Genomic DNA, 17,466 nt, shown 5'->3' with positions numbered 1-17,466 from the left:
ATTATGCTTGATACTTGAAAATGCAAAAAACAGCGTATATATCACAGCTCTCCATAGGGTTTCATTTATTTTGTTGGCAGCTCATCCCTCAGTTTGCTGATAATACGGGGAAATATCAAGGGTATATTTCGAGCTTGTTACGCAAATAAGGTATTGGGCCTTTTTTTATCAACTAAGATTTGTCATTTTTCCAACTTGAACTTACTGAATTTATTTGAAAAGTGGGCTTATTGACACATGAATACTACTGTGTAATATATTTTAACGTATATATTTAAGAAGTACAATATAAGACAAGCTCAAGTTTCATTTGTGGGCCATATTAGATGATACTTTTAGAGTTTGCTTAGGGCCGTAGTTTGGACACCCCTGATTTACACTGACTTTATTCAATGTCCGTTTTTCCCACACAGCTGTAGCTCCTGAACGCACCGCGGTCCTCGCGCAGGAAGTGGACCTGAAGGCGCGTTTGTTGAACAGAAAACTGTTGACATGACACCGGCTGACAAACACTCAATAAACGGATAAACCTCGGATATTTACGAAGCTTATTTTAACCTGTTTCCACACAGGAAGATTGAACATGGAGTTATCCCCGCTTATAAAGAAAATAGGTAAGCTAACTTAAAGCTAAGTCGCTAAAGAGCCTGACTTTATTGATGTAAACAAAGTGTGTTAGTGTATTAGCCTCTTTTATGCTAAGCTAACAATAACACTGTAGATATATCTGACACACTGTTAACGTTCATCTAATTTAAGTATGTGAAGTTGTAGTTAATGTGAAGGCTAACTACAGTAACACATGTCGGTAACTTTTGTAAACTTCAACACAAAGTTAGCTAGCTGTCAAACTAGTCAAAACTTAGATAAAAACAACTAACTGTCAGAAGTGGAAAAACTACTAATTTATTACCTAAGATAATTACTACAGGTGTTCAAAATCATGCGATACAAAAATAATACAAGTATTGCCATATCAATGTACTTAAAAAATAACAAAAATTTGCATTATAGTCCATTTAAGAACAATTACAATTAAAGTATTTTTGATTATGATGCATCACAGCTGGTAAATGTGGAGCTAATTTGATCTAATTTGTGTTGTTTATGTATAAATGTATTCATGTTTTGTAGTGGCTAATAATCTAAATCTGCAAACTAACCAAAGCTGTCAAAACAGTGTAAAAAGTACAATATCTTCTTCCAAGTTTTTAGTGATTTAGAAGTCTAAAGAAGCATAACATTCATCCCTTTTCCACCGCTTATCCAGAGTCTTCCCGACTATACTTTGAAGTATCTCAAAATCATACTTGAACACCTGAACTTTTGAAAGAACATCCATAACATTCATCTGTTTGCCACTTATATATATTAATATTCCAATTGCTTGTATATCGACTATTCTGTGCTATTTCTATTATATTTACTTTCACTATTTTATATGTTTTATTGTGTTGCAGTGTTTGAGGAGCCTAATATTTTCATTGATATATCTACACTGTAGCTATGTACACATGACAATCAAAGCCTTGAATCTTGAGTACAGTACTTGAGTAAATATACTTTTTGACAGTCCACCACTGCTAACCACCATAACGTCTCTTCTCCACGTTGTGTTCTTCGTCCTCAGGCCACTCTTTGGTGGAGATAAGAGTGCGAGCGCTGAAGAACATCTTGTGTAAACTGGACCATTCCCTGATCTCCGTCTCAGACATCGTGCAGGAGAAGATGCTGTTTGTGCTTCTTCTCGAGTGGTTCAATTTCCCCGAGGTGCCGATGCAGGAAGAAGTGCTTGAGCTGCTCTCCACGTTATCAAAGGTAGATACATTTTGAGCAGAAAGATGGATATATTTCTATCTGGTTTATAGATATGTTACCAGGAGAGTCCTCAGGTAGGCAGAAGCTAGACAGGAGCAGTCTACCAACTCTCACAATATGTTGATAAACTTATAATGTCGTTTTGGGGCTCAGGCTTTCTTTGACAAGGCGAACCAGACTTTAACCAGTATGTTAAAGTAGGATCAATATTCTACCAATGTGTGTTTTGATAAAGTTTAATAACAGGCTTAAATGGATATTTTAAATGTGGGTTTTATGAGGTACTTATCCATAGTCCGTTCATGTGTGTTGGAGGAGGGGCTCTGTGAGGAAGTCTGAAGGAAGGGGCAGATTCTCTTCGGCTGCGTACTTTCAAATGAACTGGTTTCTCCATTCTTACCTTTAAGGTGTCTTAAATACATTTAGCTGCTGCCCCAGTTCACAGCAGTTCATTACTTTACTTCCTGTTGTAATCAAATTCTATCCCTTCAAATATCCACACCTTCACAGACAAAGTGTAATAAATATCAGTATGGGTGTAAATGGAAATGCAGAGTGATTTTCACGGTGTCATTCTGACAGCTACACCGAACATTACACTGAATTATAGATTTTTCATTTCATACCTGTTCGGAAAATATCCCTGGTCCCCGGCTTGAGCTTCAACATCAGGATCCATGTATCTGTGATCCTCTCCAGAATGGAAGTAGTCATCACATACAGAGCATCAACTAGTTCCTGAACAGTGGACTCTCATATTGGAAGAGTACATTCACTATTTTCACAACAATAGCTATTTTTCATTTTGTGTCTTCCAAGCATCCGAGTGCAGCCCAGATGCTCAGAGACGTCGGGGCGGTGGACTTCCTCTCTCAGCTGTCTCGTAACGTGGAGCCCAGCCTGCGAGCTGTCATCGACGGGACCCTCGACCAGCTGTTCCTGCTCCCCCCACTCCTCCCCAGCCACAACACAGTCTCCACGCATGGACAGCGCAACACAACTCCAACTCCAACAGGTGCTGCAGGTTCTCCTTCTCTCTGCTTCAAAACACATCATGTGTTATCCTTTGATGGATGAGAGGGCGTTGTCTTTAATTAAAGTCAAAGTCAACTTTATTGTCAATCTTTCAGTTTGTGTTTAAGAAAGGCCTAAAAACCTTTATTTAAAAAAAAAAGTTTGTATTTCTTTTTTTTCCTATTACGCCTCTTTTAGCACTTTGGGGTTACTTTTAGCAATGAAAGGTGCTTTACAAATAACATAATAATTATTATTATTATTGCAGACAGAGAGATCTAAACACCGTTTCCCACAATCCCGGGGAATGCAAAATACAAATATATATAAAAATATGAATACAAATGTGTATATACCTACATATATATATATACAGAATCAAAAGACACATTTATACATATTCACACATTAAGACCGAAATAAAAGCACAACAATCAATATATACAAAATAACAGTCACTTCAATATCTTTGAGAATGTACATTAGTGTTAGATTGTCTTTATAAGAATTTGACGCTTTAAGTGTGAAAATACATTTGATCTCCTGCAGATGTTCCACCTGAAGACCATTGTCCGAAAATGGGATATTTCCACAAGAGCATGCCAAGCCATACAGATGCGGCGCCTCAGAAGATAGCAGGTACACATTTATACTGTATATTGTATTAACAAGCGCTCATAATGATAAATAAAGACATTAAAGGTATTATTATAGGCTTTGAACAGACACAGATACGAGTATAAGAAAGAAACACGAAATACAAAGGCAACAGTATTTTGAAAAGTCAGGTTTTTTGTAATTTTGTTCTTGTGTCTAATAGCATGACGTTTTTACTGTTTAATAATTGCCTTTTTAATGTTTTATCCTTAGTGCACGAGTCTGTGAGGTGTCTCAAGTTTTCTGTGTTCCCATGGCTGACTTTGACGAACACAGACAGACACATACTGTCATCCAACGAGAGGTGAGAGACAATTCATGTGTCTAACAAATAACATAGGCGTGGTAAACATGCTAAAGAAAGCTCAGGAGCATTTTGTATTAAAGTGACCCAGAATCAGAGAAAATCTGTGCCAACCTGTCAGAAAAGTTGTTTAGTATAATAAGTGTCATTTTGTAACAGTTCTCTGAGGAGCAGCAACCCTACCTCGGTGCGGACTACATGTGAACTCCTGTGTGACGTCATTATGCAAGACTTTCCTGCTGAGATCTTCCTGCAACGGCCCAGCATAGTGCAGGTATCAATACATGCCCATGTTCCTGTGCTGACTATAGTATTCTTAATGTTTGGCTATACTCATGCGGTTTAGAATTGTGAGTGAAAAAACCTCAACACAAAACTTAGTTTAAATGCTTTGAAGTACATGTTGAATGAAATGCTTTTATTGGACTATGAGAGCTTTAGTGGGAGAGTTTAGGGAGTTAGTGAGCAGCTGTGATCCAAAAACTATCTCTGATCATGAAGCCCAGTGTTTCAATTCTCAGTGTTATCAGTGAAGTGTGTGAGACACACTGCAGACTCTATCCTAACAGGGACAAACAGAGAGATGGATGACTCATAAACGGCAGGTCCATGCAGCAGCAGAATCTGGGATGTCGTGGATCGTGATTTTATTGTCACTTGCACACTGGAGTAGCTTTGACTTCAGTTCAGGATGTATGATTATAGTCAGTCTAAAGACAAAAGCCTCTATTTGATTCGTCTTGACTTCAATATTCTTCTTCTTTATTCACATCAATGAGCGGACATTGTCTCGAGTGGGACCGTGAACCATCCTATAATGTATTAGATGGTCATTCAAGCCAGTGTCACAATAATAACCTGTCAAATGGTGTCCTTGATCAAAACACCCATTTATAAATGTGTGTCCCTGATCCTTCTGGAGGTTGAGGATCCTCAGGAGGCAAAGTGATGTGCTTCAGGAGGCAGCAGAGTATAGGGGAGACAGTGTGGGCATGATGCGGGGTTTAAACATCCTTGGTGCAGTTTTTTGCTGCTTTAAGGCGTCCTTAAATATCAGAGATTCTGTAAAAGAAGTGTTCAAACTGTCCTCGTCCTGGTCTTGTTGGCTTTGCAGGAATTTAAACTATCTGTTATTGCAAATGACATATTAAGGTGCTTGTTCATTGTACTCAATGTCACTTGTTTTATATTTAAAGTAGGGCTGCACAATTTGGAAATAAATAACTATTTTCCTGATATTGCAATTGACTCAGATTTAGAGGGATTGATGCATCTACTGCTGGGTTTACAAATCCTTGGTGCAGTTTTTGCTGCTTTAAGGCGTCCTTAAAGGGGACCTATCATGCAAAATGCACTTTTTGATAAACATGTGTCCCCGGTGTGTCGGGGAACTCACGCAGCGTCAGAAAATAAAACCCTCTCTCTTTTCTTCCGTACCCAAATCTCTAAAAACGGGGAACAACGGAGCTGATCCAGATTTGCGTCCGATATGACGTCATATCTGAAATGTGGACCCACGGCCCTATCAGAAACGTTGCTATCAGAAACAATGCCCGATTGTTTTTGGACGTGATATGGTCGGTGTTTACATTAGCATGGCTAACACTCAGAGCTAACCTGTACTGGAGAGCATGTGTGTGAAGAAGCAGGAAGTAAAAAGGAACTCACCTTGTGGTATAACCGGCAAGAGAGAAAGCCTTTGAGCTCCATACTGTTTCAGAGAGAATCCTTGATAATCCATGATATGGCGTTTCATCACGGCAGCATTTAGTTTAGACAGTAGCTGCCGGGTCTCGCATGAGCTCAGACCCCTCCTTTTATTTTTTAGCAATTCAAAAAAAAAAAGCTTTATACCCAAAATCAGCACCTTTGAAACAGGAAGTGAAATAGAGGGATGTGAGGCATGGCTAGAATGGGTGATCTGTTTGGTATTTTGAGCAAAGCACTTTATAGACATGTTTTTAATATATTTGTATATATCTGAGACCTATGCTATTGCCTAAAAATAGCAAGATAGGTCCCCTTTAAATATCAGAGATTCTGTAAAAGTGGTCCAGGTTGTCTGCAGGCGTTGAAACGGTCCTCATCCTGGTCTTGTTGGCTCTGCAGGAAGTATTAATGTGCATGTGAGTGTTTTGAACTAAATGTTACTTGTTTTAGATTTAAAGCAGGGCTGCACAGTTCTGAAAAAATCACACATTTTGAGGCATTGATCATTTCTGCATCATAATTAAAAACATTAAGAGGATCTGTCCCAGACAAATCATTACCGTCAAGTCTGTAGAATAAGATTTGAAGGATATCTCTGCAGCACTTCATACAAAACAGGATTTTTAATTGTAACTTAATCCAGATGAGACACCGGATGTTTTCTTTATTTTAGATATCTCCTTTCCCTAAAGATCCCTGCATGTATTGATGTAAACTGTTAGCAACAAAGTGCTTCTGTTATCTCTCAGTTTCATAGGCGAAGTGTTGGAGGAGACATGATTTAGCCCCACTGTGAACATTACTACTTTGCTAATAAAGTGGAACATCGGTCTCAAGGCAGCATTAGCATACTGTCACCCAGCAGTCTCATCATCTGAAGAACTCATTCTGCTCTTCCTCGTGTGGCTCGACTCTCCTCTGAAGAGCTGGAGCTATTAAGTTAAATGAAAAGACTTGGATTTAGAGACATGCCATCGTTAGCAGGGAGTCTGAACTCAGAACAAATTGTTGCTTCAATAATTTAGTTCAACTTTTTATTACAACTTTTCTCCCACTGTCTGAGTTTAGGTGCTACATAGTTTGAGTTTCTCCTTTCTTATAAAGCACATGTAGTATTTTGGATCCTGTTGCATTTTGACTTTCTATTTTAATTATCCAGAATATTGAATATTGTCTTGTTTATATTCTATTATAAAAAAAAAAAAGTTAATTCTCTTTTCCACTTTTTATGTGGACATCAAGAGCTTGCAAAGAATAAAATAAGTTTATTATACGATTACATGCCGCTTTACAGAAGCACGTTGCCCATAAACTACATGTCCCACAATGCATCTCTTTTTGTGACATGCAACTGAAGAGACTTGCAATTATTTGCCCTGGACTTCTGCTTTCAGACGTAGTTAATTATGAAGTTATTACCCTATCTGATAATAATCCAATGCAGAGGCAATAATGTAATATAATACATTATTTTATATATATTATATATTTATATATATTTTTATATATTCTTAAAGTTACACCTGGCCCTTTGAGTGCAACCATAATGCTGATGTGACCCGCGATGAAATTGAGTTTGACCCCCCTGATTTTAAGTATCGTATTATAAATTCTGAACACACTTCTGCGACAAAAGAATTTCCCAAATTGGGTTAAATAAAGTATCCATCTATCTACATATATCTATCATATCCTACATCCTTCTGAGAACCTTCTACAGCTCAGCTTCCCAGTGACAGTCTTCCTCTGATCTGGCCTGTGTTTGCAGAACCTGCTGTCCCTGCTGAGGCTGGGTTCAGGTAAAGGTGAGTCGAGGTTCCTCCACCTGCAGGCGCTCTCCTGTCTGAGGCAGCTGTGTGTGGGGCTGAGGAGGAGACTCCGCTTTCATCAGGATCCAAGCTTCTTCTCCACAAAGCAAGGTTTGTGTTGGGAACATCCTGAACATACTCTTCCAATATCAGAGTCCACATGATAACAGAGGTATCCCAACTGTAGCTGTGAACATGACAGGATGTGTGATTACCTAGAAGAGCATCAGGACTGTTTGAGGCATATGATAGCTATGTGATTAACATGATGATTCAGCCTCTATGGAGAGAGACATATGACAAGCATGCTCATTTCTGACGTGGAGCTAATCTGAAGTAAACATTGAATACTGCTTTCTATTCCTCCATCTTGTGACTGAGGAACTCCCTCTCTTGGATATCAGCATGTGAAGGACACTGTTCAGGAACTAGTTGATGCTCTGTATGTGATGACTACTTCCAGATTTTAAGTCAGAATTTTGAGGTTTTGAGAAAAAGTCAGAATTTTGAGAAAAAGTCAGAATTTTGAGAAGAAGTCAACATTTTGTGATTTTGAGAAAAAGTAAGAATTTTGAGAAAAATTTAGAATTTTGAGATTTTAAGAAAAAGTCAGAATTTTGAGAAAAAGTTAGAATTTTGAGATTTTAAGAAAAAGTCAGACTTTTGAGATTTTGAGAAAAGTCAGTATTGTAAATGACAGGATGTGTGATTACGTACAAGAACCAGCATTCCTCCATCTTGTGACTGTGTAACTCCCTCTCTTGGATATCAGCATGTGAAGGACACTGTTCAGGATATAATAATATTGTTGTATATCAATTTGACATTTGAACTCAATATAATAATTGTTTTACACATTCGAAATAAATCTAATCAAATCAAATCAAAAAACACCCACACCTTATTCCCCTCTCTTCTTTATCCCACAGCGTCTTTGTGAAACTAATGTCCTCTTTTCCTGTCCCTGGTCGTGTAGATCCAGTGTCCCAGAACTCGTCCTTCTCCTACTCCCAGGAGGTGAGAGGCACGCAGCGCTCCCAGGCCTCCTCCCCGGGGGGCGAGTGCTCACCTCGGCCCTCTGTGGTGGGACGCACCGGCCAGAGAGCCAGTGGAGACGGACAGGACGGAGACGCAGCGTCCACCAGGTGTGTGTGTGTGTGTGTGTGTGTGTGTGTGTGTGTGTGTGTGTGTGTGTGTGTGTGTGTGTGTGTGTGTGTGTGTGTGTGTGTGTGTGTGTGTGTGTGTGTGTGTGTGTGTGTGTGTGTGTGTGTGTGTGTGTGTGTGTGTGTGAGTGTGTGAGTGTGTGAGTGTGTGAGTGAGTGAGTGAGTGAGTGAGTTGAAATAACATGTATGAGTTCACAGGTCCTGCTCACATAACCATTAATGATTTGGTTTCTAAATAATAGTTGTAGTTTAGATAAACTTGTACAATGTTTCAGCTCACATTACATTAAGAGCATTAAGAAATATATTATAAAATGACATTTTAAAAACACTCATTTAAAAGCAAAGATAATGAAACATGAATTAAAGTCACTGTGCAGTGTGAAATGTTTAGTTCTGACTTTTTAGCAGTAATAGTTTTCTATGACCTCACTTTCTTTCTACTTTCTGGTTTAACTTATCCTTTAGTTATTTCAAGTGTTTCACGCTAAACGAACCCCCCTTTGGAAAATGTTAATCTGACCCCATGGTACCTTTTAGTTTCCACCAAAACTATTCCTCTTTTTTAAATGCACATTCGTTAAATGAACAAAGCTGAAAAAACAGGAAACTCCATTTTACTGTGTCAACACAGCTGAAAAATAAATAATTTCCTGACTTTGGGCACATCAGGTCTCGCTGTTCCTGCTGTCTAAGCCTTTCTTTATTTGCACGTCTTCAGCAATCACGTTGGCAGTGAGAGCAGAGATTAACTCAGTTTTCCTGCTGTCACACTTCTGAGGCACAAATGGAGTCTGTCTGCTGGTTGTAGCAATATCGTTTTGCTTTGATTCAGCATTGTTGTCAATTCTGTTCATCAGACTGTAAACTCAACACGATAGTCTTTTGCTTTTTGAGAAAAAACATACTGTGGGATTTTTGTAGCTTTGATAATGACTAAATTGCTGGTGACACTTGCGGCTCTCACTCTAAGATGAAGCGACGTGAGCGAGGCAGCGGAGGATTACATTATTATTTTGAATATGGACATCAACAGGAGCCCTCTCGCGGCTGGTCTGAAATATTCAAATATCACTTCTGATTTCCATGATGGGAGTTTTTAGGATCCATCCAAATACAGCTCAATCAATCAATCAATCAATCAATCAATCAATCAATCAATCAATCAATCAATCAATCAATCAACCAATCAGAAAGGACATACACCCCTAGATATGGATCATTCCAATTTACACCATAAATAGTTCATAGCATCACAATAAATAAGTACCGGTAAGTACATAATATAATAATCAAGTTAAACAACCTAGGTAGAATTTAAAAGTTTGAGTGCAGAGGGGATTCGTCTTAAAGGTCCCCTATTCTACTGTTCTTCATCAATATATCACAGGTCTCAGATATATCCAGAGCCTGTCTCTGATTGGCTGAAACACCAAACAGATCATTGCAGCATTACCCATAATCCCCTCTGTTTCAGCCCTGTTTCCAAATTGCTGATTCTCTGTCTGTTACCTTGGTTGCTGATTGGCTAATGGTTAGACAAGACAAAACATTGTTATGACATCATAAAGTGGCCAAAATCTGATCAGCTCATTTTCAGACAGTTTTTATAGAAATGGATCAAAAAGAGAGAGAATCTTTGTTCCTGAAACTTTCAGAGTCTCTTTCCACAGAGGGGACACATGTTGATGTAGAAGAGACATGAAGAAGAGGGGACACATGTTGATGTAGAAGAGACATGGAGAAGAGGGGACACATGTTGATGTAGAAGAGACATGGAGAAGAAGGGACACATGTTGATGTAGAAGAGACATGAAGAAGAGGGGACACATGTTGATATAGAAGAGACATGGAGAAGAGGGGACACATGTTGATGTAGAAGAGACATGAAGAAGAGGGGACACATGTTGATGTAGAAGAGACATGAAGAAGAGGGGACACATGTTGATGTAGAAGAGACATGAAGAAGAGGGGACACATGTTGATGTAGAAGAGACATGAAGAAGAGGGGACACATGTTGATGTAGAAGAGACATGAAGAAGAGGGGACACATGTTGATGTAGAAGAGACATGAAGAAGAGGGGACACATGTTGATGTAGAAGAGACATGAAGAAGAGGGGACACATGTTGATGTAGAAGAGACATGAAGAAGAGGGGACACATGTTGATGTAGGAGAGACATGAAGAAGAGGGGACACATGTTGATGTAGGAGAGACATGAAGAAGAGGGGCCACATGTTGATGTAGAGGAGACATGGAGAAGAGGGGACACATGTTGATGTAGAAGAGACATGGAGAAGAGGGGACACATGTTGATGTAGAAGAGACATGGAGAAGAGGGGACACATGTTGATGTAGAAGAGACATGAAGAAGAGGGGACACATGTTGATGTAGAAGAGACATGGAGAAGAGGGGACACATGTTGATGTAGAAGAGACATGGAGAAGAGGGGACACATGTTGATGTAGAAGAGACATGGAGAAGAGGGGACACATGTTGATGTAGAAGAGACATGAAGAAGAGGGGACACATGTTGATGTAGAAGAGACATGGAGAAGAGTGGACACATGTTGATGTAGAAGAGACATGAAGAAGAGGGGACACATGTTGATGTAGAAGAGACATGGAGAAGAGGGGACACATGTTGATGTAGAAGAGACATGAAGAAGAGGGGACACATGTTGATGTAGAAGAGACATGGAGAAGAGGGGACTCATGTTGATGTAGAAGAGACATGGAGAAGAGGGGACACATGTTGATGTAGAAGAGACATGAAGAAGAAGGGACACATGTTGATGTAGAAGAGACATGGAGAAGAGGGGACACATGTTGATGTATAAAAGACGTGAAGAAGAGGGGACACATGGTGATGTAGAAGAGACATGAAGAAGAGGGGACACATGTTGATGTAGAAGAGACATGGAGAAGTGGATTCTGCATAATTGGTGACCTTTAATATTTGTCTTCCTCCAGTGCCAGCTCTCACAGAGGTGGAGCAGCAGTCCTGGCCCCCCCCCAGACCCCCCAGTCCCCCCAGTCTCCTGCAAATTTGGCCCACCTGGACCTTCCTGACCTGGGTGTGGAGGATGTTCTGGAGCTCCAGCTACAGCAGCTCACTCTCGCTCAGTTCACCGTCGCCACCATGCATCAAGCCATACCGCTGCTGAAGACAGGTGAGTGTTGTTGTTGACTTTCTGTACATGTATACAAACAAACATCCAGCAGGGGGCGACTCTGATTCCAGGATGAATTCATATTGTATAGAAGTCTATGGAAAAATGACCCTACTTCTCACTTGATCTATTTCCTTTTTTCACTTTAGTTTCAATTCTTCTTCAACACAGCATGTAGCACCTGAACGTGTAAGAAGCCTTAAGCCTTATTAAAAAAAACAATAAGCAGGTGGGTGTTAGTCAATGATATAAACCTTACCTCCGTCTGTTGTGGCTTGAGTTGAAATAGGATATATCTGGTTACGTGTTTTACGGTATTGACTGTATTCTGTCATTATATTATCTTTAAAAATGTTAATCTCTATTGCTCTTGCCAAAGTGATGCTAAAGCAGAAGAGTCTTTAACTAGCATTATCTATAATATCCAGCAGTGGGTGACTCGACTTGCAAAAACAACTCAGGTTGTAAAGAGGTCTAAGAGAAAACGACCCTCGATGTCTCTTGATTTATTTCCTTATTAACCATCTCTAGTTTCCAGTCTTCGTCAATGCAGCCTGTAGTACGTGAACATGTGAAGAACCCTGATCATTTAAAATAGATTGAAATGTAATCAAACCAAATTATATAACATTTTGGTCACCTTCAAATGTGTTTCAGTGTTCATTTGTACCCCCTGTTGTCACTTCTGGTTGCAAAAACCAAAATGGAGACGGCCAAAAACGCCAATGCTTCTGACTACATTTACTTCCTGTTAGAAATATATCACTGGTCTCCGGCTTGAGCTTCAATCTGGGGATCCGTGTATCTGTGATCCTCTCAAGAATGGAAGTAGTCATCACATACAGAGCATCAACTAGTTCCTGTACATACTGATATACAAGAGAGGGAGTTTCACAGTCACAAGATGGAGGTATACTGGTTCTTCTAGGTAATCATACATGCTGTCATGAACACAATACTAAGTTTGTTCTCAAAATGTTGGCTTTTTTCTCAAAATCTCAAAATTCTGTATTTTTCTCAAAATCCAAAAATCTGGACTTTCTTTAAAAAAAATTGACTTTCTCTCAAAATTATGACTTTTCTAAAAATCTCAGAATTCTTTCTCAAAATCTAAAAATTCTAACTTTTTACTCAAAATCTCAAAATTCTGACTTTTCCTGAATACTTCAAAAATGTTAATAATCCCTAGTCCCCGGCTTGATCTTCAATCTCAGGATCCATGTATCTGTGATCCTCTCCAGAATGGAAGTAGTCATCACATACAGAGCATCAGCTAGTTCCTGAACAGTGTCCTTCACATGCTGATATCCAAGAGAGGGAGTTCCTCAGTCACAAGATGGAGGAATAGAAAGCAGTATTCAATGTTTACTTCAGATTAGCTCCACGTCAGAAATGAGCATGCTTGTCATATGTCTCTCTCCATAGAGGCTGAATCATCATGTTAATCACATAGCTATCATATGCCTCAAACAGTCCTGATGCTCTTCTAGGTAATCACACATCCTGTCATGTTCACAGCTACAGTTGGGATACCTGTGTTATCATGTTACTCTCATGTTGGAAGAGGACATTCAGAATGTTCCCAACACTTCCTACAGTCTTCGTCTCCTTCTCAGTTTCCTCTCCTCCTCTCTCCTCTCTCCTCTCTCCTCTCCCAGAGGTTTCTCACGTGTTTCACCGTGTGTTGGAGCTGCTGAGCGACGGCGTGCTCCTGCTCGGGGACAGCGTCTGCGAGCTGGTGTGGGACGACCGCAGCCTGGTGGGGACGGAGCTGGCAAGTCAAAACACGACTCATGACAAAGCCTCTTATGTAGATGAATGGATACACTTCACTGAAGGGGTGGTGGTGGGGGTTTGTTGGCCACCAGACAATTTGCCAGCGACACACAGGCATACGGTGCTTCACTGTCAAGTGTAGGCACGTGACGGAGCTGAATGAATTATATGAAACTACAAAGCGCTTCACATGCATGCACACCTCTCGTCTGAATCGATGTTGGGTTAGTTAATGTCTCCATTTACACATCGCATGGTGTTTCATCCCACAGGCCATAAGACTGTTAAACACCTGAACTTTTGAAAGAACATCCAGAACATTCATCTGTTTGTAACTCATATCAATATTCCAATGACTTGTATATCGACTATTCTGCAGTTTCTATTATATTCCTTTTTATTTGATTTACTTGTACTATTTTATTTGTTTTATTGTGTTCTGTTGGAGAGCCTAAGATTTTCATTGTCATATCTACATAAAAGCCTTGAACAGCCTTGATGCATGCACACCTCTCATCTGAGTCAATCTTGGGTTAGTTAATGTCTCCATTTACACATCGCATGGTGTTTCTAGTGTGTTCCTATGCGAGGGCCCGCCCCCTGTGGCCCTCTGCTGTTTAAAACATGCCCAGAGAGCTCGCAGCCTGAGAACTGGTTTGTCATCTTTACGTGGAGAGCAGCTTTGGCGTGCCAGACCTCGAGGTTTTTCCCCTGGGGATCGGACAGAACTGTTCTCGCCAGCCGCAGCAATGCACAGGACATCTACTGCCCCCTGCTGGTGGAAACCGTCCTTTGTTTAATTTCTCCTCCCTGGAACAAAGTGGCTGAGAATAGATTGTTCCAATTTATTCAGACTGAGATAGCGTGGATCTGTATCTCGTCCTAAAATAACCCTGAAATCTGATTACATTCAATTCCTAACCCGTGGAACGAGCCATTTCTCTCCTGGCTCGCAGCCAGAAGCTGTGTGTGTGTGTCTGACTGTGTTTGTCTGTGTGTGTGTCTGACTGTGTTTGTCTGCTGTGCTTTTGTCTTCATTTCTGTCTCCTTGTGTGTGTTCTCTTTTAGAAGCAAAAGCTGCAAGCCTGCATGGAGCTATTGGGGGAAATCCTCAGCTACCATCAGAGCGTTTCAGCAGATATTCCCCGCAGTGCTCAGGTTCATCACAGGATGGCATACACAAGCGTCTCTATATTCACCATTAAACTCCTGCAGACCATCCTCCCTCCTGAGAAGGTGTGTGTGCACCTATGAGCAAATCACAACATAGTGGAAACTACCGTGAGCGATCAAAAGACTGATTAGCTATCAAAAGATTCATAACCACACACATGCTGTTTAAGTAATCTGCTTACAGTCTTCATTTTGAGACTTAACATATACTAACCATCCACACACAGTAATTATATATTTTTTCAACTTTATTGGCATGAAACTGTATTTTTCTTTCAATTTTTTGAAATCTAGAAATGTACTGAAACTGGTGCAAAGCTGATTGAATAGAATTGGGAGGGATGAACCCCTCTCACATGCAGAGCACACAGTGACATGTGTTCTCTGCTTTAACCCATCCTAGCACCAGGAGTCTAGCACTAGGAGCAGTGGGCAGCTACTGTACAGCGCCCGGGGAGCAATGTGGGGGAAGGGGGGTGTCAGGTGTCTTGCTCAAGGGCACCACGGCAGGGCAGGAGGTGAACTGGGACCTCTCCAAGTAGAAGTCCACACTCCATATTTAGGTCTGGTCGGGGACTTGAACCGGCGACCCTACGGCTCACAGTCCAAGCCCCTACTGACTGAGCCAGTGCCGGATGCTTATTATAATCACTACTGCAATCACTGTTTTTGTACAAAGCACAATACTATTTTAGGCTTTTGAAGACAGTAACCTATACTTTATATGCAGTACTGTACTCTATATTACTCTGTATTTAATTTATACTTAGGAATGTAATTTTAAAAGCATTTGAAACGATCAGGCGATTCAGTAATATCTTATGTGTGTTTCAGTTCTCAATATTAATGCCGTAAATATAAAAATATTAATTAGACTGTAATCCTGAGGAGATATAATGAAAATATAAATATATTAATTTGTTTATATTATCAATTTGGCTCTGACAGTCTCCACTGTACTTTCCCTTTTCATTCCTTTGTGATTCATTTACCTGAACTCCAGAGAAAGCTTTTTAATTAAGGTTCTCCCCCTCACACAGGCTGGTGAACATCTCCCAGAAAGCACAGCAACCGCTATTTTCCACCTGTGCTTGGACACGTCGTTGGGGAGTTTATTACCCAGCATGCACCAGGCAGCAGTGGCCTACTTGGAGCAGGTGAACTCTGACAGCCACGACCTCTACAGGAGGGTGAGCCGCGCCGCCCTCTGGATGGAGTCCACCTGCAACTTCATGAAGGAAACACAAGCTGAGGTGAGGCACTTATTTAGAGTCAACACAAGCAGCTCACAGATAAACACCCTGCTTCCTTAAGGGAACACTTCACCCACAAGAGGAGCTTTGGGTATCAACTGCACCCCCTGTGCAACCTTGAATTGTTGAAGAAAACTTGACATGACTTGAAGACGTGTTCTCACTACTTTTCCAACATATTCATTTTTGCTTAGGTGAGACATTAAACAGTCAGGGTTTGCGTAGTATTTAGAAGACGTGAGCATACAACTGAATAAACGTGACGTGAATTTGAGTGCACGAGATAACAGAGACACTTAGTTAATGGATATCTTCATATAGATTCTTAAAAACAGCATTTTAGCAAGACTTTTCTCAATTTTTTACATTTTTGTTCTCCGTTGAGACATGCAAAAAACTAGCAACCACAAGAGGGTCTTTGTGTATCAACTTCAATGTCTGTGCAACCTTGAATTGCAGAAGAAAACTTGGATCAAATAATAAGAAACTTGGAAAAACTACATGAATTGAAGACGTGTGCTTACTACTTTCTAAACATATTCATTTTTGCTTACGTGAGACGTTAAACAGTCAGGGTTTGCGTAGTATTTAGAAGTAGTGAGTAGAGATGTCCCGATCCGATCACGTGATCGGGGATCGGAGCCGATCACGTGATTTCCAAAAAATCGGAATCGGGAGAAAAAAAATCGGGGATCGGGATTTTTTAATTTTTCAAAATGACCATGTTCAAGTCTTAAAGTCATCCTGAGGCCTTAGTTTTGGTTTCAAATGACAGAACATCATGTATGTGTTGCTTCTTTGGGGCTTGTTTTCATAGACCTGCTTATTTCTCTCAAATCTGGCAACAGAGTGGGCGCAGTGTCTAATTGTAGCAGTAAGCTAACGAGTACTGATAAGCTTGATTTAGTTTTGATCCAATGCTGCACAACTGAACTGATCCAATGCTGCTGTGAAAGAAAGAAGCTATATCCATGTTGGATAGAATATCCAATTTAAATAAAAAAATAACCTTAAGGGACAACTTGAATGCTTTTTTTTCTCTTAATGCATTGCATAAAGATCGGATCGGGAAAAATCGGTATCGGCAAATTGTCAAAATCAAATGATCGGAATCGGATCGGGAGCAAAAAAAGGTGATCGGGACACCCCTACTAGTGAGCATACAACTGAATAAATATGACTTGAATTTGAGTGCACAATATATCATATAGATTCTTAAAAAACAAATTTCAACAAGACTTTTCTCAATTTTTTACGTTTTGTTCTCCGTTGAGACATGCAAAAAACTAGCAACCACAAGAGGATCTTTGTGTATCAACTTCAACGCCTGTGGAACCTTGAATTGTAGAAGAAAACGTAGAAAAAGTTATACAAAAAACGACATGAATTGAAGACGTGTTCTCACTACTTTCTAAACATATTCATTTCTGCTTAGGAGAAGTCATAAAAACCTAATTTCAGCAAGACTTTTCTACATTTTCTACATTTTCTAAATTTTTGTTCTCCGTTGAGACATGAAAAAACGAGTTTTCTCCAATAATTCAAATTGCTCATCGTAGGGATGCAGTATTGCTCTAAATCAAGAACCACTCTTGCACACATTCACCTGTCAC

General features: G+C 40.0%; 1 protein-coding gene across 1 annotated transcript in view; it reads left to right on the top strand.

The window, feature by feature from the left end:
* Nucleotides 1-458: 458 nt before the first annotated feature.
* The window catches only part of rttn (rotatin), a 67,960-nt gene continuing 50,952 nt past the window's right edge, over nt 459-17,466 (top strand). Inside the window, exons 1-12 of the mRNA XM_079661107.1 lie at nt 459-614; nt 1,631-1,818; nt 2,638-2,833; nt 3,382-3,471; nt 3,703-3,793; nt 3,953-4,067; nt 7,272-7,422; nt 8,288-8,456; nt 11,452-11,651; nt 13,310-13,425; nt 14,496-14,663; nt 15,641-15,853. Of these exons, the coding sequence (XP_079517233.1) occupies nt 584-614; nt 1,631-1,818; nt 2,638-2,833; nt 3,382-3,471; nt 3,703-3,793; nt 3,953-4,067; nt 7,272-7,422; nt 8,288-8,456; nt 11,452-11,651; nt 13,310-13,425; nt 14,496-14,663; nt 15,641-15,853 (1,728 nt within the window). The 5' untranslated portion in view covers nt 459-583. The remainder of the gene's footprint in view (nt 615-1,630; nt 1,819-2,637; nt 2,834-3,381; nt 3,472-3,702; nt 3,794-3,952; nt 4,068-7,271; nt 7,423-8,287; nt 8,457-11,451; nt 11,652-13,309; nt 13,426-14,495; nt 14,664-15,640; nt 15,854-17,466) is intronic.

The sequence above is a fragment of the Notothenia rossii genome (assembly GCF_949606895.1).
Source record: "Notothenia rossii genome assembly, chromosome: 12".
Classification (NCBI taxonomy): Eukaryota; Metazoa; Chordata; class Actinopteri; order Perciformes; family Nototheniidae; genus Notothenia; species Notothenia rossii.
The sequence above is the reverse complement of the archived record's forward strand: the minus strand, read 5'-3'. Positions and strand labels throughout refer to the sequence as shown.